At 40.6% G+C, this 23,265-nt stretch overlaps 1 protein-coding gene across 1 annotated transcript in view; it reads left to right on the top strand.

Moving 5' to 3' along the window:
* Window positions 1-3,733: 3,733 nt before the first annotated feature.
* The window catches only part of ppm1e (protein phosphatase, Mg2+/Mn2+ dependent, 1E), a gene marked incomplete at both ends in the record, with an annotated part of 54,868 nt that continues 35,336 nt past the window's right edge, over window positions 3,734-23,265 (top strand). Inside the window, one exon of the mRNA XM_080508524.1 lies at window positions 3,734-3,918. Within this exon, the coding sequence (XP_080364650.1) occupies window positions 3,734-3,918 (185 nt within the window). The remainder of the gene's footprint in view (window positions 3,919-23,265) is intronic.

The following is a 23,265-nucleotide window of genomic DNA, read 5'->3' as shown; positions in this document are numbered from 1 at the left end:
GTTCACGCCGGGGGAAGAAAAACAACGACGGACGACGGAAACGGTTGCGAATCTCCGTCCGGTCCGTCGCCATAAATTGCTCGGGTAGATTAAGCCTATACGGTACCTTTCCTTTTGGAATTGAACAAAATTGCAAAATCCGTATGGTGCAGTAACATTGTTTTTCAATGCGCCACAAATGCAATATGCTACACACCGAATAACTGAAAAATAAAAAATAAAAAAAATAGAAAAGGAAGAGGTTCCAGGGTTGAACGTGGTTGTGTCGTCACTTCCAGTTGACCTGATTCAGGGTAAAAACAAACCCACGTGGTGTGGGAGACTGCTGTCACTTGGGAGACTGCAAGGGCACAGTCGCCACTTTTATTTCTAGTGTTGTCTCTGTAGTTGTTAATTTGAGAGTGTTGTAACTGTGGCTTGAAGACATGAATCAGACTTGTCTTAGGACTAACTTGATGAGCTGAATAAAACAGCTGTGACACCCAACAAGCTAAAACTTATGACAGCAGACATGAGTTACTGTCCTTACAGGTTGCCCTCTGGCTCATGGACAGATAACTTCACAAAATAACCTGCTGTTCAGAAGCCCAATATCTATGTTTATCTTGTGCACAGTCTGAGAATAAAGACCATAATTAAGTTACCGGTAGATGTATAAGCTGTTCAGAAAGTAGGCTTCTAGCTTCACTATCAAACTGCAAACTTTGTGACCCAGCAGTGGTTGCTATAGACATGCATTTTGTTTTATGGGGTTACATGAAGGTTAACTTTTAGCCACGTTCATTATTGCATAATTATGATGAAGGTAGGCTTAATAAATGTATTTCTGTAACGCATGATCATTTACACCATATGTCTTCTGTTGCGTAAATGTCACCATTTAGTAGTACTATCTAAGATAAGCACATCTGTATTGCACACCCACATTTACACAATCATTTCCTGTTTGTTTTCATTTAAGCATAGAAATATAATACACCTATTCAGTACAAATCAAAGTATTTTTCCATTTTTCTTTGAAGCACATGTAGGTTGGTACACCACAGACAGTAGAGAAACATTTGGAGTCTGGAAGCACATAACTTCTTTGTCTCCAGCTGAGTTCAGACTGATGTACATTAGCAGTGAAGGGACCAGTGAATGTGCCAGTAAAGCAGATGTGCTGCCCGTGTAGCACATGAATGATCCACCTCACGATCTCTTGCATGTCTGTGGGAGGAGTGGATCAGCGCTCTGTGCACACTATGACAGCATACCAGGGTAAGAAACAGATCTTATAAACAGTCCCATCGCCACACGGAACTTGTTGCACAACTTTGCGTAGCTATAAAGTCGTTGATCTTAATTTTAAATTTTTTGTCATTTTGGGCTACACAGAGACAACCTGGACTGATGCTGTGCAGATCGAATCAGTGTTTTGTAAACAACGTCCAGTCGCAGCAAGTGTCTAGAATCCACTTCCTGTTCCTCCGGCATCAGAGGCTGAACAAGCTTCACTTCTCAGGTTTCTGTCTGGATGCAGAACGTCACCTATTGATCTGAGTGCGTTTCAGGAGTACCATCAACAATTTGTCATCCATAATGCTTCTGCTCTTCCCGATAAGTTACACTTGATCTGAGATGTTGATGGTGAATACATATTAACATTTGTGGAAATAACCTGGCTATACAGTACAATATTACTACGTCATTAACAATGCTTGAAATCATAAGCTGTTTGTATGGCAACTTGAAAGAGACGTTATTTGTAATCTATCTTATTAATCAACAATGAAATGTTTGCCACACAGAACTGCATGAGCAGACAGTCCTACTTGATTCCATAAGGATTTGGTATTTGCACGTTCCAACGTTCTTTTCCATTTACTGTCCATTGGAAAGACATTAAAGGACATTTTCTCCCATTTTGGTTTAAACGACCAAAAGCAACACAAGATTGAGAATTATTCTTTCTCACGCTTTATTGATTTATTTGTTTAAGTGCTGCATTGTTTCGGTCATACACAGAGACACCACTTGTGTTTGTTTTCACTGAGTATACTTCTGAACCTGAAGTAGGTGCAAGGTCAAGAATAAACAAATAGATTAAATGAAAAAAAAAATGGCTCAGGTTTCTCTATAATTTTTTTTTATAGATTTTTCCAGGCGGATTCCCTCCATGCCTGTGGATTTGTGGATGTTTGGTGCACTCTTCGCATATTCTGCCAGTGTCATTGAATCCTGTTGTGTTTTTTTTTATTTAAAGTGTATTCTTCTTTATCTCCGGTGATGTTTTGCCCATATATTTCAAAGATGAAAAATAGTCACATAATTCCTTATGAAAAGGGTGAACATTTTGTTTTGTTTTTGTATATCTAATTTTGTGTATAGAGAATGTCAAGTTATTAAAATTATGTTTGCTGTCATATCATGCATATAATTTTTAATTATTATACCAAATCTAAAACATGTAATTTTTTTAAGGTCAAAACAACCAGCTAAAAAGCATAACTACTACTACTATTTATAGTCCAAAATAGATGCTCGGTTGTTTCAATGTCCTTCATAATAGATCTATATGCTGTTTAAATGTCCTCCTTAATACACTGCTAGAAAAAAAGATGTATTATTATTATTACAGATTATTACATCTTGAACATTATTTTTGTCCATAACAAAAATGTTTCCTCTCAGATATAGAAGGCGAAAAGTTATCACAACCTATTAAATTGCACCAAGTCCATAATCTTGTGTTTTATTATGTTTTGAGTAATCGGACTAAAATACTCGCTTTACTTGTTTTTTCCTCAGGCCACAATGAGCGTGTGTGTGTGTGTGTGTGTGTGTGTGTGTGTGTGTGTGTGTGTGTGTGTGTGTGTGTGTGTGTGTGTGTGTGTGTGTGTGTGTGTCTGTGTCTGTGTCTGTCTGTGTAATTCTCTGTGGTGTGACCTTTATAACTGACCTGCTGTTTGGAATAACCCTAATCTGACCTGTATACAAAACAGAGGATACCTTCCAACTCCAAACAGCTAATGCATCCTCTAGATTTATACACCCACGCTGTGCACACTTAATTGAGGTTCCTGTGGGTTAATCCCATGACAGTCACCAGTTAAGTCAAGTATTTTCCACTTGGATGAAGTCCTGGTGTGGGAACACTCAAAGACCTGACGAAACTTTTCACAACACCTGCTGGTGGAGATTGAACACTTATGTTTTGCCAACTTCCAGCACCTGATGCGCCTTTTCACTTTATGCTGCTACAGATAATCTTATTTCATTGAGTGTTTTCAACTACGCGCGTTACCGCGATGGAGACGCAGTTCCGTGCGCAACACTTGCACGTCGCGGCGCGTGCAGAAGAACACACGAAATCCACGAGACCACCCGGCGTGTGGAGGCAGAGCTGCGTGCGCGTCCCCGCCCTCCATCGTCATGCCTCTGACGTCAGCGCCCTCCGATCATCCGAAATCCCTGATAACGCGGCGCGCGCTCCCGCTCGGCTCTGAATGGGGTCTCAGTCCAGCTTGTGACAGCTCGTCCGGTCGCGCGTAAACTCCGCCGAGCCGCTGTCAGACTCCTCCGCGGTTCCCCGGTAGTCCTGCTCTTGCTTGTTCAGGTAGTGTATGTTGTGTTTGCGCGCTGACGGTGCCGCCAGTCCGCTCAGTGTATTGACTCTTTTCTCCTCAGCAAGTTAGTGCGCTTCCCACACACTGACGGGCGGAGCTGTCTCTTGTCTGTCCAGGAATGAGAAATGATGGCCGGCCCTGCAACAGAGGAGAAAACCTTCCGACGGTTCCTGGAGCTGTTTCTGCGGGAGATGAGGATGCCTCTGCAGGACAGCGACCCGCCGCCGCTGCGCCCGTTGACGGACCTGGTGTCTCAGGAAGAAGTGGAGGGGGAATGCCTCGACCTGTGTCTCCAGCACCTCTACAAATAGTTAAGTGTCCACTTTTCTTGTCTTGGCATGCTGTTATTATCAGATAATGTGGTTTATTTTCCATACACGCGCACACACAAGCGCACACACGCGCGCACGAGCACATATATATATATATATATATAAAGGTTGTTTATTGCGAGCTGGGTCCCGTTATTAACCAGACGCGCCTCTGGCTGCTTCTGACGCGCAAAAACGCCAAATGACCTGTCTCTCCATCACCACACAGGGTGTGTCCAGCCGCAAGTTTAGACAAAGTGTGTTTACTGACGCGTTTATGTCATGAATAAAAGCTAAGGCAGAAGTTAAAAGCTTCCTTTCTCTTTCCCTCTCGCGCTGCGTAATGGATGAGAGATATTTAGTGCGCACTGACTAATGCTTCGTGCCACAGATCCCCCCCCACCCCACCCACCCGTTTCTTTAACGCCAGCGATGTCAAAACTGGAGGTCTTCAAAAGGTGAACCCCTGGTTTTGCGTAACAGCACGACGTCATTGTGGTGTAGGAGGGGGAGGAAGCCATCGCCATCACTGCTGAGCGCATCTTCGCGCGGGCTAAAAATAACCCCGCCGGTTACGTTATTAGCCGCGATCGTTGCACTCTTTAAAACCCAAGTCACAGACTCGATGAATGATCACAGAAAAGCACAGACATGAGCCTAAATGCATAAGCACCCAGTGGCATTTTTGCATTTAAGGGGAACTTCCAGCTGCGTGCGCACGCAACCCAAATACTGAGGTTTTCTAGTTTGACAGCCACCGAGATGAATTCTTAATCATCCTGTGATTCAGTTGTGGACAAACTTGGCAAAAAACTGTCAAAAATCCGAAAGCGAGAGCGGCTGCTCTGAGCTCTGCTGGCCTGGTTTCGAATCCAAAATAGGTGCAGAAAGTGTGCTGGGAAGAAGAGAAGAGGGTGGAAGGACTCATCTAGGGCAGCGGATGGCAAGAGGGAGCTGCTGAAAATGTCTCCATCAGCCAGCAGACACATGAAGTGTGGCTGCGTCTCAGGTCAGAGGAGCATCTGGTGGTGGCAGGAGGATGGGACACACACACACACACACACACACACACACACACACACACACACACACACACACACACACACACACACACACACACACACACACACACACACACACACACACACACACACACACACACACACACACACACACACACACACACACACACACACACGCAGTCAGGCGTTTATTCTCTGTGCGTTCACATATTTAACCTCCACGTCCAGATCGATATCAGTTCACCACACCTTCATATTGTCTTTGTCACGGTGTGCAGCGCTGAGTGGCGCGTGGATATAAGGTCACTGAGCATTGAACACCCAACATCTTTTCACAGCTTGCCGCCACCTCTTCCTCCTCCTCCTCCCCCTCCTCTTCCTCTTCCTCTTCCTCCTCTCAGCCTCCATCACTGTTCACTGAGGCATCTGCAGGATATAAATTGAAATATAATTGTACATCATTGTTTTCTTCTGCAAATAATACTTCCCACCTGCTAAATGTAGCGTGTCTGGTACTCATGGGAGATTTAGTCTATAAATATTAGACGAGGAGACGTTTGCCCGCTATTAGATGTTACATTAAAGTCTCATTTACCTCAAAGGCGCAGCATTAACACTTCTCTTTAATTGAACTTATTTTTACGGTGTCGGTATGTTTGAAATTAATAAGCTGAGCTACTTCCTGCCTGTCTATTTCATATGTCCAGTCTGACCTTGGTTTGAAGAAAAAAAATGTCATGCATAGGAAACACAACAGAACTTGAGCTTTTGGTGAATATTAACTCTGAGTAATTTAGCAAAACTCAGGAGTTCATAAAGCCTGGACTAAAAACAAAGGGTGCAATGACTCATTTCTGCCCCCTGATGCAGAAATGTGGAATTGCATAAATTTTATATACTGCTCCTTTAAAGAGGTCATTTGATATATTCTGGCTTTATACACAGAATGACATATACAGTCATGCGCTGACAAATCACCTATTTTTCCACTAATTATATATAAACACACACATATACTTTAGATGTAGAAGCAAAGACATGCACGTTTATATCAAATCTACATGTTTGCATAAATTGACACTGGCATATTTCATGGTTTTTGGCATTGTATGTGGATTTTGTGTACAAGTTCATACCTCTATGTCTTTTCTTTATAAAAAGTTGAAGCTTAGCATTAAAAAATAAGCGAAACACCTCTTAATACTGATAAAATATCAATCTATAGAATTTGGCATATTGATAATTTGAACAAACAAAAAGTTAAATGTGGAATTTTGTGCTTGCAGGCCGATTTGTTAGTGATTTGTTTGCAGATTTGTGCTGCTTTGGTTTTGTGAGGAAAATTAACAAACTGATGGTTTTTAAATGAGGATTTCTGTATTAAAAAAATCCACCCACTGCCATCTAAGATGGATGGATGAATGGATCATAATTGTTTTGGTGGGTTTATAATGTATATTATTTCTGTGAATTCTTACTAAAGGCATGCTAAAATAAGGCTGCCTTCCATTATCAGCCTGGTGCCAGATTAAAATAAGCAAAATGGTTTAGCTTCTACATCATTAAATAGTTAAAACTGTAATTAAACGTGCCATGTGTTCCTGCTGGAAATGTTGCATTTCAAATCTACATCTGTCAGTGAGTCACCATGAAAACAAAAGACTTAATAGCACGGTAGATTTCTTTTGTAACATTTTGCTGCAAACAAGAACTACCAGCATCGACGATGGACCAACAAATATGAGCGACAACATCATGTCTGATGCTTATAGCTACACCGTTTTTACCATTCGATCTATTTTCTGTGCATTTCTCACAGTTATCTCACAGACGTTCTCTAAATCTGAGATTTCTTCCAATTTTACATGTTAGCTGATGTTTGAGATTCAGTTTGAAAACCATTATTCCCCAATATTGCTATGAGCCATTCATCTTACACCTCGGTTATTTGCTTATAACATATTAGACATCGTCATTCTTCCAATGTGCGTTTCAGTTTCTCTCACAAGGTCAAAATGTTGAAACGCAGCACGGATTTAAAGAATAAAATGTCTGAGTCTGTCGTCACTTCACTGGGAGGCTGAACACTTAAAAGACGTGACTTCTCTCTGACTTGGAAATCAGCCTCAGCTGTCAGCTGGGTGAACGTGGGCGTCCACACTCGCCACCTGGTGTCAACCACTCTGAGACAGCAGAAAGAAGTCCCGGCTCGACGCAGCTCGATTCTCAGCTCTGCACAATTTGCCACCGCGAGACGTATTCTTACTGATGTGTAAGTCTCCTGCATTTCCACGTGAGTCAGACTTGTCAGGTGTTTGAATCACTGTGAGTCACAACATGCACTCGTCTCTGCTGCGTTTTCTCTGATGTGTTTCCATAAATTACAGTTGTGGCCACAAAACGCCAATTTGTTAAGCCATTTTAATGCAGCTGTGTGACTTGGAGTTCATATAGCCTGCGTAATGTGAGTGGAGGCTGGCGTTTGATTCCTGATGTTGGCCATGGTCCGTCTTCATCGGGACCGAACTGAAGGCTGAAATTGCTGCAGCCTTTTTTAATGGAGTCCATCCAATCTGGATGTGCGAAGCCAAACTTGCCAAAATATCTGCAGCCCACTGCCTCAAGCTCACTTCATGAAATACCCTGCCGTCTCTCTGGCAGGCAGAGCAAGCTTCTTATACATTTGGCTCGTTGGAGTCGATGAATCACTCGCTGGCAGATCTCCATGAAGCGGTTTATCGTATGAGACAAATTAGAAGAGTGGGGAAGGTCAAGAGGGGCTCAGAGGACGCAAAACAGAGCTTTTAGAGCGGCTAGATTTTAACGCAATGCCGAAGGAAAGGTTGCGGGTCTGTTCAAATACGATCAGAGCATCAGGTGTTTTCTGATTAAAAAAATATGTTGACGAATGATTATTGTTGTCCATCAGACGCACAAGAGGAGGGAATATAACGTATCATTGTGTTTCAAACTGGCCCTTTAACAAATCTATCAGTGTTTCTTTCTCCATTTTTCTTAATTTCCGTCAATATTGTTTTATTTACATACACCTAAATAACAAACCAGTGATGACATTACCCACAAGCCCTTTTTCTCATGGCAAATCCCCGAACTTCACCAGAATCTGCTTTTTATATCTATATTTTTAACTGTATTAAGTTTGATAATTGTTTAATCTCTGTACATGAATCATTCCATCATTTTACACCACAGATGGTGATACAGAAGCTTGTCTGGGTGGTGCAGATCTTCAGAGTTTTTAACTGTAATTTTCCCCTGAAGTCGTTTCTATTTTCTTTCTCACTGAACATTTTCTGAACGTTGCCCGGCAGCGAGTTATTCTTTGCTATAAACAGGATTCGGATCATTTTGAATTTGATCAGTTCAGGGAATTTTAAAGGTTTTGACTGTAAGAACAGTGAATTGGTCTGATGAAAAATTCTACATTGATTATGATTCTTATTGCTCTTTGTTGTGAAACAATGAGTTTTGTCATGAAATTGCATGTGTTTCCCCTGCAGACCTCCAAACCATAAGTCCAATAAGGAAGCACCAGTGAATTGTAAAACATTTATCAGATCCTCAGCTTTGGCAGGACTGAAAAGCTTCGCGACAGTTGGTCTTGGATGTTTTATGTTTTATTTGAGGTTTACAGTTAATTTTGGCGTCGATTGTTACTCTGGGGAATTTCTTTTGATTCACCCTTTCAACGTCTACACAGCAAAACGCCCAGAGTTGAATTAACTCCCGCAGTGTTTATTTGAGTCCGTCTGACTTTATCTGTACCTCTATCAGATTATTTATATTATATTTTCCAAAAATCATGATTTTTGTTTTACATAGATTGGATGATAACTTATTTTTATTCAACCATAATTACATTTTTTTTTTTTTTTTTTACTCGGAGGTTTTGAGGTCCAAACGTTGCTGCAAATCCTCACCAGTTCCTAAAATATTAGCGTCTGCAAATGACATACATTTGCTGATGCAAATTCTTCTCAGCAAGTGCAGACACAAATATTGTGCAGACACAAATATACATACAAGTAGAGAAACTTTACAAATGGCAATGTACATTAGAAAATATTTAGGTCCTAACACTGGCCCCTGAGGCACTCCACACTCACTATCCAAATAATCAGAGTGACAGTCCACATCTTCACAAATTGTTTCCTGTTCTCTAAAGCCGCGGTTCCTCCGCAGAACGTTGCGGAGCGGAGCTGGGCGGGAGTGTATGGTACGGCATAACGCACCCAGGCCCAACTCTGTCGCGCGGTCCCACCGCAGAAAGTATGGTTAAGATGAAGGCAGTGTTGTGGACGTGTCGGGCGAAGAACGGATTCACCCGGCCGGTAGCTCCGTGACCGTCTGAGTAAAAACCCTGAGCCTCGTTCTCTGTGACGCAGCTTAAACGCTCTCATTGTGAACATCAGCGTCAGGCTCCTGCTGAATCTCCTCCTCCTGTTACTGAGACGAGCGTCTGCACCTCGTTGAAAGACCGCCATGTTGTGTCACGCCAACGTCTCAATAAACCCGTTAACAAAATAACCAGTGAGCACAAAGTGGCGTATGGAAACAACAATGGAGGGTTTACAGAAGATGAAATATTTAAATATCGTGGGCAAGTCGAGAGTGCCGGTGGTCCCTGCCAATCAGCAGACGCTCCTCACAGACCCGTTCCTCAGTGCTCGGTACCTTAACGTAAGGGCGACGGAAAACCCTAGCCGTTGGTTCCGGTTTTTTCCGTACCATCCACAACTTTTTCAGTGGAACCACACGAAAACCCGTCCCGCCCAAAAGGTGCAGTGGGACCGTGACTTAAGTAGCTTTTCACCCAATTTAATACAACCTCCCTGATTCCTTACTTCTCCAGTTTATTGATCAATATGTCACGATTTTTACTATGAAATGCTTCTTTATTTTTCAAGTCAATAAAAACTCCAGCTTTTTTTTTTCCCCGTTTGTTTTTTTTTGCTATAGAATTTGTAATTTTTCAATGAGTACAATTAATACTAGAGTGATCAGCCGGTTAGCTCTGAACCCATACTGACCTTCTGATAGTAAGTTGTATTTTTTTAAATTTTTTATTATTATTAATTTGTCTAGTCTGTCATTAAAGAGTTTTTCTAGGATTTTGGAGAATTGCGGGAGAAGAGAAACAGGTCTGTTCTAGTATAATGGAATAACTTCAGTAGTTTTCATTTTAGTAGAACATTATCCAGTGTGAAATGAGACGTTAACGATCTAAGTTATCCCTAGAATTACCTTTTTTAGTACCAACATGTTAATTTCATCACAGTCAGTAGATGTTTTGTTTTTACATTTATTAACAGTTTCTATTCTTTCTTTTTCATCAATTGCATTGAGAATAATTTAATTTCTGTTTCTTTCTATTGAAACCTGATCACTTTGAACTATTGATAGAAGAGGAATTTTATCAGCCAGGTTTGGACCAATATTAACAAAAAACTCAATAAACGTATTCACCACCAGATGCAAGTTATTGCTATTGATATAATTTTCAATTAAATGTTTAGTTAATTATCCTTGGTGGGAGCCTGTCAAACAACACTAAGTACATTCCATGTACCTCTGATATCTTTCTTATTAACCATTATTTTTGATATAATAATCCTTCTTACATAGTCTCATAATATTAATTAACACTTTTTTATATTTCTTGTATTTCTTTCCACCTGAATTTTATGAATTCTCCGTATAATGTATTTTTCTTTTCACATGCATTTTTATAACCCCCTTGTCATTCATTGATTTTCTTAATATATTTCTTTCCTGCTATATTTTACAATCGGACAGTTTTTTTTTAAATCACATAACTTAAATTTTCTAAAAAAAAACAACTATCATAAGCATTATCAATATATGTCTCTTTATAAATTACTTCCCAGTCATATGATTGTAACTCTTTTAAATCTTTTAGTTACTCTAAGGATTCCTCAGTTCTGACTCTTACAATAATATTCATTGTCTGTTCTAATATTTCTGTATTTAGTGTAAATAGTGAAAACTGGCAGGTGATCACTGATATCATAGACTATAGATCATTCTTTTGGTGCCTGTATTTTGATGTCTTCTATCCTGTATCCTGCAATCAGGATGTTCTGGTCCAAAGCCTTGAGATTCCCTGCCGTCACTGAGAAGTTCACACATGACAGATTCTTCAGACTGAGGCAATCACTCACAGTGCTCATTGATGCAGATGTTCCAGAAGATCTTTGTTTGCGTAACAGCAGATGACAGTTTGCTGGACTTTGACGTGCACTCCTTGAGCAGGCTGGTTTCGGGGGCTTGGTGATAGTTTAGAATGTTCTTTACTTGGTTGTAGACATACGTCCTCCTGCAACTGTTGGCGGCACTTCAAATGAGCCATGGTGCTCAAAGGGTCACAATCGTTGTTTCTCATTCTGTTTTTGCGCTCAGGAGAAATGTTACTCTGTTCAAGCACCAAATAAAGAGTTTTGCAAATCATTCAATCATTCAAATCAATTGTGACTTTATGGTTTTCTATTGGAATGTAAAATGAATGTCCTCATATGTGGACATCATTTTGTTTGGATTGTCTTTTCCCCGGAGAGCGGTGGCGTCCACGGCTCTGCACCTTCACGCTTCCTCTTTCTGCTTCGCAAGATTCTCGTCTTTGGTGGTGTGTTTTTGTTCTGAAAAACCCAACGATGTTTGAGTAAAACAATGCTGGTTAAACAGTGCCACTATAAAATTAACTATCAGTTGACCAAAGCCCATCCAACTGACCAAGTCTTTTAATTTCTCAATGTTTACCAGAGCTTGTCTGACCGATGTGTTCACTAGTGCGACTGTTGATTCTGATCTTTGTCCTCGGGGGAGAGGGGGAGTCAGAGGTGCTGCACTGCAGCTCGTCCTCATTTGTTCAAAGTGATCTTTCACAAGAAGAATTTTTTTTTTTTTAATTCACTGCATATCAGCCTGTTTGTTTAAAATACTGCATACTTGAGCAGAGGGATGGAGTTCAGACGAATACCTGCCGACACACTCTGAATCCTGCAAAGGTCTTTTTTTAGACAAACTCTTTGCTCGTCTGAAAGAGACGTCTTGTGCCGAGGGCTGCTTCTCGCCGCTCAGCTCAGACGGAGGATGTTCACCTGTCAGATTATCGTTGTTGTTAGCGCTGCTGGTGCTGGAGGAGGGCTGTTCAACATTCTCCACTCCGTGAAAGCTCTAAAAGCTGCAGCCTTCCGTGCGTTTGACAGAAGATTCCAGACTGGAAGGAAACCAATGATTAAGCTCAACAACTTCATGTATCTTTTGCACGATGATGTTGAATGCTTGAACACACACTTACAAGCTGTGGTAGTTCTGTTGATTGAGATGGGTCAATGTGATGAATGGATGGGAAAGGATCTCTTCAGGCGTGATCCTTTCCTAAACATTCAGGTTGAGAATCTTTTCCACCAAATCAATTAAGCAGATCCGGTCACACTCGACAGCTTGGTCATCTTCTGTTGAGTTTACAGCAGGGGCCTTGCAGGGACAGAAAAATAAAGTAAAGACAAGTTAGCGAAACACTAAAACTTGTTCAGAAACACAGTTTTCCAAGAAATTTCACAAACCTTTTAAAGATGGGCCAGGCTGGTGAGCGGGCCCTGGCTGCATTGGGCTGAAGACTTCTAAGGAGTATCTCCACCTGGTGCCTGAAGAGAGGAATGAATGTCTTTACGACACATCCAGAAGACAGTAGACAGATCTAAATACACAACTTTCTCGGATCAAGCACTCTTAGAAGAGAGCCAGCAAGTTGTACCTTTAAAGTCCAACCCTGGGGCTGCTGGCTTGAGCTTCTTTTTTGGAAGAAATCCTCAGTAGTCAAGCTGCAACACGTCGTCTGGTGGAAGTCCAACAGTGGCTACGATGCCTTGTATCTGTGGAGGCAACACAGTGTTGGAGCATATTTCAAAAAGACACATGAATGTTGCTATTTGTATTATTATTGCTATTTATAACGTCCTTTAGAGCACTCAAGGTGACCAAAGTGCATTCCAGTAATTTACAACAGTAAAATGAGAAAGAGAGGAATTCAAAGAGAACAAGAGCAAAAACATACACAACATCAACAATAGAGTAAAATCAAATTAAACCAAATAAAATAGAGTAAAATGTCACCATATTATTGAGAATTAAAATGTGTTTACCCTTAAAATAACGTGTTTTAAATTACTGATTACAAACTGTTTTGACACGAATTTCTGTCAAAGAACATGTCAGACCTATTTACAAATACTTTCATTTCTAAATGTTAATATAAATGTAATCAGTTACTTATTGGTCTGATTTCTTATCGCAGCAATCTGTAAAAAAATTACGTAAAAGGCAATTACGTAAAATGTCACATAGAAAAAGCAGTGTAAATTAATAAACAGATAAATAGTGCTACAAAAGACTACAAGTACGTCACCGGGTAAATACATACCAGTAATAGTCAAAATGGGTTGATGGCCAGCAGAATGCAGTAGGAGCGTGTGATGAGGTCACGCTGTAGGCCTTTCCAATATCAGACACCGAAGAGAGCTACATTTTCTACAGTAATTAAACTGATAATCTTTTTTTTTTTTTTTTTTTTTTAGAAATATATGATGCATGAGCAATCCTCAGTCGTGTAAGTTGTGTGTTTGTGTGTGTGTGTGTATTATTGTAGTACATAAATGACATGATGCAATGATACTGAAGCTATAAAATGTGGATTACATTTCTAATATTCAGTCTAAGTATCTCAAACAAAATGTATTTTTGGAGAAGATAATTGGACATTTGACTGTATTTTGAAAGGAGAACGTAATATTAAAATTGGCTTTATGATAAATTTGGAGTAATGTTTGGTACTAATTGCAAAACATTTCGCAAAAACACAGACAAAACTTATACTTAACTTTAAAGTTAAAGTTTAAAAGTTATGACAGTGGCCCGTCAAGTAAAATGAGTTTGCCGCTGCTGCTTTACAGTTTTGTGTGGCAGTTATTATCCATTTAACGTGACGTGTTTATCATCAGTCAAAGTGAAATATATTGTGAAGTTTAGTTTTTAACCTCAGTTAAAGGAGGCAGGCGGTTATTTCTGCTCAATTCCTATATTTCTCCTCTGATTTCATCAGTTTGAGTTGGTGGAGAGGTGTAAAACGAGCTGTGGCAGTGTTTGCCGGGGCTCTCTCCTCCGTTACAGGAGTTACAGGCCACACAGATCATGTATCAACTCTCATTCAGAGCTGATACACGATCTAATGTGTCACTTAAGCTCCCATTAACGTTGCCTGCTGCCACTTAAAGCTGCCGTCTTTGTGCAGTGTACGTACCGTGAAAACCGGCAAGAAGTGACAGAAAGTCTCCATCATTTACAGAAGTTGTCATAGTAACAGCCCGGGCATCCTCGCAGCGAGCTCTAACAGCCAGCCTGACCGGGAGGCAGCAGGCGAGCCGGGCTCCGGTCTTTGTATGTGTGGTTTGATAACAGCAGAGCCAGTCGGGACAGCGGGTTCCCTGGACTCTCGCCGTGTTATTCAGCGGATTGTTTGTGCTCAGCGGGGTCGCGAAACATGCCTTTGCGGTCTCTGGTCGTCTGGCAGCGTCGCAAATCAAATAGAAGGACTTGTTTGTGTCAGAAGGTGTCAAACACTCAGCAGGGGGTCTGCGCAAGAGCAGAATGCGACATGATATATATGTATAAAAGACATGAAAAGAAAAGCATTTCAAGGTTTGTCTCCCCACATGCAAACGTTGTTGTTAAACTGTGTTGCTCCACTCACCATCAGCCATACGTTTATGATCACCTGCCTAATATTGTCTTTCTGCACCACACAAAACACAAATCCTTATTCCTGTCCAATAATCTGCTTCCAAAACATCAACTTCAAGACTGAGTGTTCACTTTCTGCCCAGTATGTCCCACTCAGGTGCCACAATAAAGGAAAAAAAAAAAAAAACTGTCATTGGTTTCACCTCACAGTGGTCATAATGTTATGGCTGATTTTTTTCCTTCCTTGTTTCATCTTCAGTTTGTTTGATTCAGTTTAGTATTTGTCACAATGTGGAAGAAATCGTTGTGTTGAGAAATTTCCGCTTTAAACTTTAAACTTCAGCTTCAGTTCTGATGCTGCTGAAGGTTTTCACCACTTTAAAAAAAATAAAATAAATTAGGTTCAAACAATCTGACATAAGAAGACAAAATCTACTGAAGAGCTCCTGATTTCATCACTTTCGAGGACTCAGATATTTGGGTGGGTAGATTTTGAGTCCATTATTGCCACAGCATGTTATCAGGAAGTCGCAGCAACACAATCCTCATGCATGACACATAAAACAGTCATAAAAACTATAAAACAAACACGAGGTAAGAAAGTAGAAGACATGCTGATGTTTCTGCAGACATTTGGTCATAAAGAACGCGAGGTCGATGTTTTAAGTCTGTCACACTGAGTTAGTAATATTAAATCACCCTGAATACAAACAATATACTATATATTACAGAAGAGTGACTGAATTGTGGTAGATTAACTCCCATGCTCTGTGTTGTAAATGCTCTGCAATCACAAAATGACAGAAATGTAAATATGAAAGGAAAAGTGCAGATTAATTGTCCCGATTAATTGAAGAAAAACTACAACAAAAATCTCTGAACCTCAGCTGGTACAAATATAGATGCTCGTGTCATAGTTGATATAAATTCGGAGCGAGAGAAAGAGCGCTGTCACTTGGAAGGGAAGATCTCAGAGCACAAAGACGTTACATAAGTGTTTTCTGCAAGTTGCATTGTGACCACAACAGTCATCATTATCACATGTTTACTGAATATTAATATTGCACCGCCGCATCTGAAGCATTTGTTTCCTTATTGAAGAAAAACTATCAAGCCTCTAAATTTAAGTTGAAATTCAATGTTTTACCTCCATTTTGGTCTCAACCACCTCCTGAGAAAAGTATTTGCATCTTTATTGACCACATGCACCACTTTAGTCTTTGCAAATACCAAATAAACCCGTTTCATGTGGGAACATCATGCTGCATAATCCCGTGGCTAAACTGATTTATCTGCCGTTTGTTTGCTGGTGGGAATATGTTCCTTGACAAGCTCCGTTACTTCATCGTCATGTGTTTGATGTGCTAACATGGCAAATAATCATAATAATTATAATCATCATAATAATAATAATAGTGCAGGGGTTTTATATCGCACATGCGTTATTCATTCACTCCACACTCGAAGAAAGAGTTTAGACAATTATAACTTGGATTTGCAGGAAACATGTTGAAACAAGGAGAAAAAAAAATCTGTAGAAGTGAAGATATAACACAGTGATTTCAAACATTCACCCTCCATTTCAGCTCAGTTTTGGTCTCCACCTTCTCCGATTTAAATACATTTTATGTTGGGGGTTTTTTTTTTTCTTCTGACCTCTTTTGCTCATGTAAAATTTGAGATCTTTGCGAGAGGACTGAAACAATGAGCTAAATACTCACATCAGCAACCTGCACGCCTGAAAACAAGATCGGAGTGAGTGTGAGCAAACACGACTCTCCATCGCATGTTGGTGAACACCCACCTCATGTGAAATATAAACCGTGTGCTGTGGGAGTTTGAGCACCGGTCGGATCACGTGGAGCAGAAAACCTGCAGACGTGTGTGGCTCTGCGGGTTAATGGATGAGACCTTTACATGGCGGCCGCCGATCGGACTGACCGGACTGTGTTTGTGTTTGTGTTTGTGTTTGTGTTTGTGTTTGTGTTTGTTTGGTGGCCAGCATCCTACATGGCCGTCTACTGTAGCTGCTGCCGTGAGAATAATGATAGTCGGAGGCAGTAGCAGCAGCAGCAGCAGCAGCAGCAGCGCTGGTGATTCATCCCAACGTGTCATTAGTTTGTCTCTGGGTTGAACAGCTAATAATAGACTTCTGCAAGAAGAGAGAGATCCCCCTCTGTCTGTAAGTGTGTGTTAATAGGGGGCGGGTGAAGCACTTGGTGTGCGAAAACGAGTTAGAAGGTGTGTGTGTGTGTGTCTGTGTGAGTGTGTGTGTGTGCATCTAGTTTCCTGCAGGCAGCTGGGAGTCACAGTTTCCTCCCCCTAAACACACAGTGAGGAGGATTTCACTCCCAAGTCGGACTGAAACCACAAAAAGAGACAATAAATACACAAATCCCGGTGTGATTATGAAGGTATTTTTCTGCCCGACACATCTGGCAGGACAGGTTTTCTTTGAGTGTTTATTTGACATGAAGTGCAGGTTAAAGCACCTCAGTGTGGGTACAAGTGCACAATCAAATATGATTCAGAATAAATCAGGAGAAAACACTGAAATTGGGTCGGCTGTGGCTCACCTATTCTATTCTATTCTATTCTATTCTATTCTATTCTATTCTATTCTATTCTAAGAATAGCTCTTTCATTGATATAAATGTAACATATTGCTAAATATATGACTTAATTTTTGTGGGAATATAAACAATATTCATGTAAAAATCAGGAGAAAACTCCTAGCATTTAAAAGAAAAAGTCCTCAAAATGAAGAAACTGTAAGAGATTTGATGAATTTATGTTTATCAATTACTTGATATCAGATCTTATTTAGAGTTTTCGAGATTTCTTTTAAATGAAACATGGCGGCACGTGAACCCGGATCTACAATGTGTTTGACATCTCTGATCTGGAGTCAAGAATCAAACATGATCACAAAGGAGAAACGTTACGTAGTCTTCTCTGACTGTAATAGATTACTCACAGAGGAGATTACCAACAAACAGCCTTTTGTGGTTGTTTTTTTATCAGATTATTTCAGTAGGAAATATTATCCCTGATAATTTCTCAAGTGACTGGCTTTTTAATTCAGATTACATGTGAGGAATGTTTATTTTTGTGCATCAGACGTCAAGACACTAGAAAGGAAACAGTAAGTTTCATAAGAGTTTAGGATGTTTGGCTTTTTTACTTGAAGTTGATGAAAATATACTTCATTCTTGATCTAAAACAAAGATTCACATTTTGATATTCTTGTCACAACAATCTAAAGTTAGCAGCACTCAGAGCAGTAAAAAAATTAACCAATATGTGTACTTAAGTTACATTACTGAAGTATTTTTAACCACTGGGAAATGGATTAGAATCAAGAACATTATAAAAAATACAGGTCGTAATCCACAAAAAGTAATGAGATGTAATCCGGCTTTGCTTGAACGATATTTCTGACCTTTTTGTTTTCAGCGAAAGTCACAAAGTGATGCTCCGTTAAATGGTTTTCACTTCTCCTAAATCGCCGTCGTCATTAAATCCTGTTGTTTTGCGCACAGTGTGAGCAGCTTGGTGAGCGAGGAGCAATCTGTCCACACAACGCTGCGCCGGTCAGACAACAGGCTGAATCACTGTCAGGATTTCTATTAAATCCTACATTCTGAATCTCAGTTAATAACTGAGGGGGGTATAAAAAAAACCCAACAACTTTGTTCTGGTGACATCAGGGGTGAAAGTCGGACTAAGAAAGGGCGAGCAGAGCTGAAATGAAGCGCTGTGTGTTTGTACTGACTGATGATGAACTGATGATGGCTTGAAGAGGGGGAGGTCAGTGACACACACACACACACACACACACACACACACACACACACACACACACACACACACACACACACACACACACACACACACACACACACACACGCTCAGAACTGATAGATAGTAATTGAGGGGAAAGCCTTTCTAGACCTCATTAAACAGAAATGTCTCCCACAGCTGTAAAGAACTGGGGGGGGGGGGGGGGGGGGCTGGATCCGGCTTCCTCACAAACACACACACACACACACACACACACACAATAATTAGAGGAGTAGGAGGTGTTGGAGGAGCTGCTGCTGACGGGTTTATTAAAGGATAAACCACAGACTGCGATGACTGGGCGAAGGAGCTGCGGCGGACATTTACAGTGTGACTTCATGACGACCATGTTTTCCTCTCAAATCTCCTGTTTTCCTTCCTTTCCCTCTGGGATCGATGACTTTTATACTGGTCGAGCTGGGACACGTGTCAGTTTTTGCCTTCAGATTAATTTAGTTCATATTTTATTTAACACTTTAATTTAAATTAAAATACTTTTTTTTCCAATGTCAAACAATCTTTGATTTAAGGTCTTTTTCTGAGTTGACTGGAGCTGGATGGCTGGTTGGACAAACCAAGGCATCAGAGGACATGCTCTTTGTTTATTGGCAGTTTTCACAAGTTTTGTAGAGAAAATGAAGCCATAATACATTTACACTTCAACAGAATGTGTCCCTCTCAGATTGAGCTCTAATGTGTTATCGATGGATCAGAGGCTCCTCAGAAAAGTCAGGAGTCCCACAACTGCGGTGCAGAAATCAAAATGTGGGGTAAATACATGAGCACTCAGACAGAAATGTAGGCAGTTGTTTAACTACACAGATGTGTGTGGATTTAACCGATATTGTGGTTAAAGAAAAGCCTTAATTTTTTGACTGCGGCTACAATGTTTTTGCACCATTTTTTCTTCAAATATTGAAACAAAAAAGCTTTCTTATCGTTGTTTTGTGACTCATGCAATCACTTACTGAGACTTTCAGTTCTGTTAGTTTTTTTCTCCCAAATATGCTGATAATCAGTTTAAAAATGTTTAAAATTTTTATTTTTTTATATATATAACGTCAAAACTCAATGACAACACAATGATTCTACTTTAGCTGTTTGTTGCTGTCTAAGCTGGAGCAATCGGACATTTATTAATGTGCATTTAATGAAAAAGTATTTCTAGAGTAGATTTTTATTTATGTTTCACCTCTGAGTGCAACATGTCTGAAAATTACTGAAAATACTGCAGGCAACAGTTTCAGGTCTGTGGTGTTTATTTGTTTAATATCTAAGGATTTGGGGAATAAAAAAAAAAAGATTCATTAAAAAACATTTTATTTTCCAGTTTAATGGACGACGTCAGATGATTTCGGAGCAAAAAAACATATAAAACAAGTTTGATGAGGACTTTATGAAGTAATGAACGTGGTTCCTCCAGACCAGTCTCTTCCTAATTATGGATCAAGAGCCAAAGTGGGCTGCAGACATTTATTCTGAACATTTCCTCTTTCCAGTGTTTGGCTCAGATGCAGAAGTCCACTCGTCTTGACGGTACTGATATGTCTGTGACTCGCGGCAAATTTAGCTCAGAGACGACCGGCTTGTGGCGGCCAAGCGTTCATAGTGACGACTCTTCCCATCGTTGTAAAGCAGAACTCAATAAAAGTTGGACTGTTCATCCACTGACGGGGAACGTGAGGCGTCGTGAGACGGGCTTGTTTCACCCTACTGATGATATGTTAGTTGCGATAGTGAAAATGATCTGTTGAGGTGAGGCTGTAAACTACAGCTGGTATGATTAGCATCTGACCTCTTGAGATGATTCAATCTTCACTGTTAGACGCTAGCAAATGATATGCAAGTGAGTTATCTTACAAATTGGCCATACAAGTCGATCATAGACAGAAAAAAACTGCTTCTTGAATTGGTATCAGGCCAACAACAGCTGCTGATTCTTGCTGTTGAAAGGGGGATGCTTGTTTCCACGCAAGGTTTCAACAATCTACACCAATTCATAGTGACTAATGTATAAAAACAATCCAAGCCACTTCCCCTTGTCATGTGCTTTGAGCTGTTTGTCACTGTTTAAGGCTGTGAGACGATCAGACAGCAGGTGACATTTATATTATCAACAATAACGTAATAATGGTCAATAACATAGTGTAATATGTCATTACATGATTCAGGCAGCATTAAAAGGTGCTTTCAAAATGTAATAACTATAATCAATAATGTAATAACACATTACACAGGCCTGCATTTCTTGAAAATAAAAGGATTTTGTGCAGTTCGCTCATCAAAAACAGGCATAGTGAAAAGGATAGTCGTCATATTCATTCATTTTTGAAACTCACGCTGCATTTTTGAGCAAGATAGGTCGGGAGGCAGGCAGGTAGGCATTGATGTGGTAAATAAACCCGGTGTGGTTAATGATGGATTAAATGCATCCCAATGGGATCAATGATGTCAGCTTCCTTTCCAAATGTCTCCAACCCACCCGCGAGAGAAGAGACACTTGCACCTCCATCACAGTGAGCTGGATGTGCGAAAAATCCCCACTTGGAATAAAAAAAAAAAAAAAACACAAGCTGAACAAAACAAATAAAAACACACCAAACTTGTTTGCAGTTGGATGTTTTTTTCAAAATTCCTGGAGCACTGGTGAAAAGCAGCCCCCGAAAGCAGCGGCTTCTGCTGCTCAGAGCATGAAACTTCCCGTTCCTGTTGGTTTATTTGGAGGTAACACATCGACTTCTTCCAGAGGTTCCTGATCCTGCAGCTGCTGGCGGATTTCTGTGGCACAAACCTCTGTGTGTCCACCATTTGTGAGCGACAGTTTTGACAAAATGTTAGTTTACACCGATTTTTCTGCCAGCGGAGCTGTCAAACGGGAACACTTCACTCATCAACACGCTGACGGTTCCTGATGCATCTCCAAGTATTGGTTTATTCCTTCAGCAGTGAAGACTATTAACTATCAATTCAAGACGCGAGGGGACTGAAGCTCCTCCCATGTTGGTGTGCAAACAGAGTGGACCGGCCATTTTAGGCCCCAGCTGCACAACAGTGTTTTCAAGTGAAAATGCAAAACTGTTTTTGGTGTCCGTTTACACAACAACGGAGCTCGGAGCCACTGCAAACGCAAAGAGGAACTTTTTGAAAACTCTTCAACTCCGTGGAAAGGAGGGACTGCGCAACTTTCTAGATTCACTCGGACTCCATCCTGGTGGAAAATCAGTAGAAACGCTGCTGCTGCACCTGCGCTGGAGGAAAGTCCCATCTCAAAACTAGAAAAAACATAAAGTACCTTCAAATCAGTGAAAAAAAAAGAAGTGCCAATCAAACAATTGAAAATTGTCTTGGTAGGATTTCTTGAAATCCTGAGAAAAAAAATATTTCAAGCTATATTTTTCTTCCCGGTATTTTCAAGCTTTGTGCCTTAGAATAGCCACAAATGCTCAAATCAAGATTATCGATCTTATACAAATTACAACTCTGCTTGAAAACTGTGAAATGTAAAATAAACAGTGTTTCTTCTAAAATATAACACCCAACGATATCACTATAAGATTAAACAAGTACCTCTGTCTTGCTGAAATATTACTTGTCAGATGAATTCATCTTAAATCAAGTGGGATGAGATATTTTGACTAAAAACAAGTTAAGACTGTATAAGATTTTGAGTAAATAGTAGTTCTTCTGCACGAACTCAGTAGATGGACGCTAATGACATTTTCTCCATAGTTTTCCTCCAGAGTGTCATGAAGAATGTCTGTGTTCTCCCATTGTTAATGTTTATAGTGTTTGTTCTCTGCTCTATAGGTGTGTAGTTTCATTACAAAAACAGACAACAGCACCCACTAGTGGCCCAACATCAAAACTTTTTTTTATTTTTAATTTTTTTGCATTTTTGCCATTTCTGTGTAAACAGACATCGTCTTCAAAACATAATTTTGTGAAACAAAACAAAAAAAAAAAACTTGTCACCGGGTCCTTAATCATAAATGAACCTGAACACGATCCTGCAAATTCCACCAAGAAAAGCCCAACAACTCCACTCAAACCGGGTTTTTTTTCCAAGCGACTTAATTTTAAGTCACAATTTAGCCGCAGTAATTCACATGAGTGCGCCGTGAGTAGGACTGATTTTTCTCTGGACTGGAGGCAGCGGGCAGCCTGGAGACACTGCGATTCATTAATGGCTTCCCTCACTACCTCCTGCCCCCGTCTGGGCAGACCTGCGCGGTTCTCCGGTTCAAGGACGAGCCCGCTTTGTTTTGGAACAATCAGACGCCTCCTGGGCTTCATTAAAGAGGACTTCCCTCAGGCCGTCCTGCAGAAGTAGGATGCTGCACAGGAGAGAGGAAACGCTGGCGGTACGGGAGCAAACAGCAGCAGCAGCAGCAGCAGCAGCAGCAGCATGGACGTCCACCTGCCCACACACCCATCCTGCTCCTACACTCCAGGGGCTGAATTCACACATCTCAAAAACAAGTGATCTTTCAGCTGTAGTAACACACAGCAATCTGCACGAGACAGGACTCACTATTTATTACACAATGAGCGGCAAAACTGCTTTAAATCCAACGACAGGATAAAAAAAAATACTGTGTACAGAACGGCTGCAGCGGGGAGCCGGTCCAGGAACAAGATTTACTGCACAGTAATATTCTCTCAGGATTTTAATATTGTCTTTTGTTCTCCGTTTTGGTTTTT

The sequence above is a fragment of the Blennius ocellaris genome (assembly GCF_963422515.1).
Source record: "Blennius ocellaris genome assembly, chromosome: 14".
Lineage (NCBI taxonomy): Eukaryota > Metazoa > Chordata > Actinopteri > Blenniiformes > Blenniidae > Blennius > Blennius ocellaris.
This window is presented reverse-complemented; position numbering and strand designations above follow the sequence as displayed.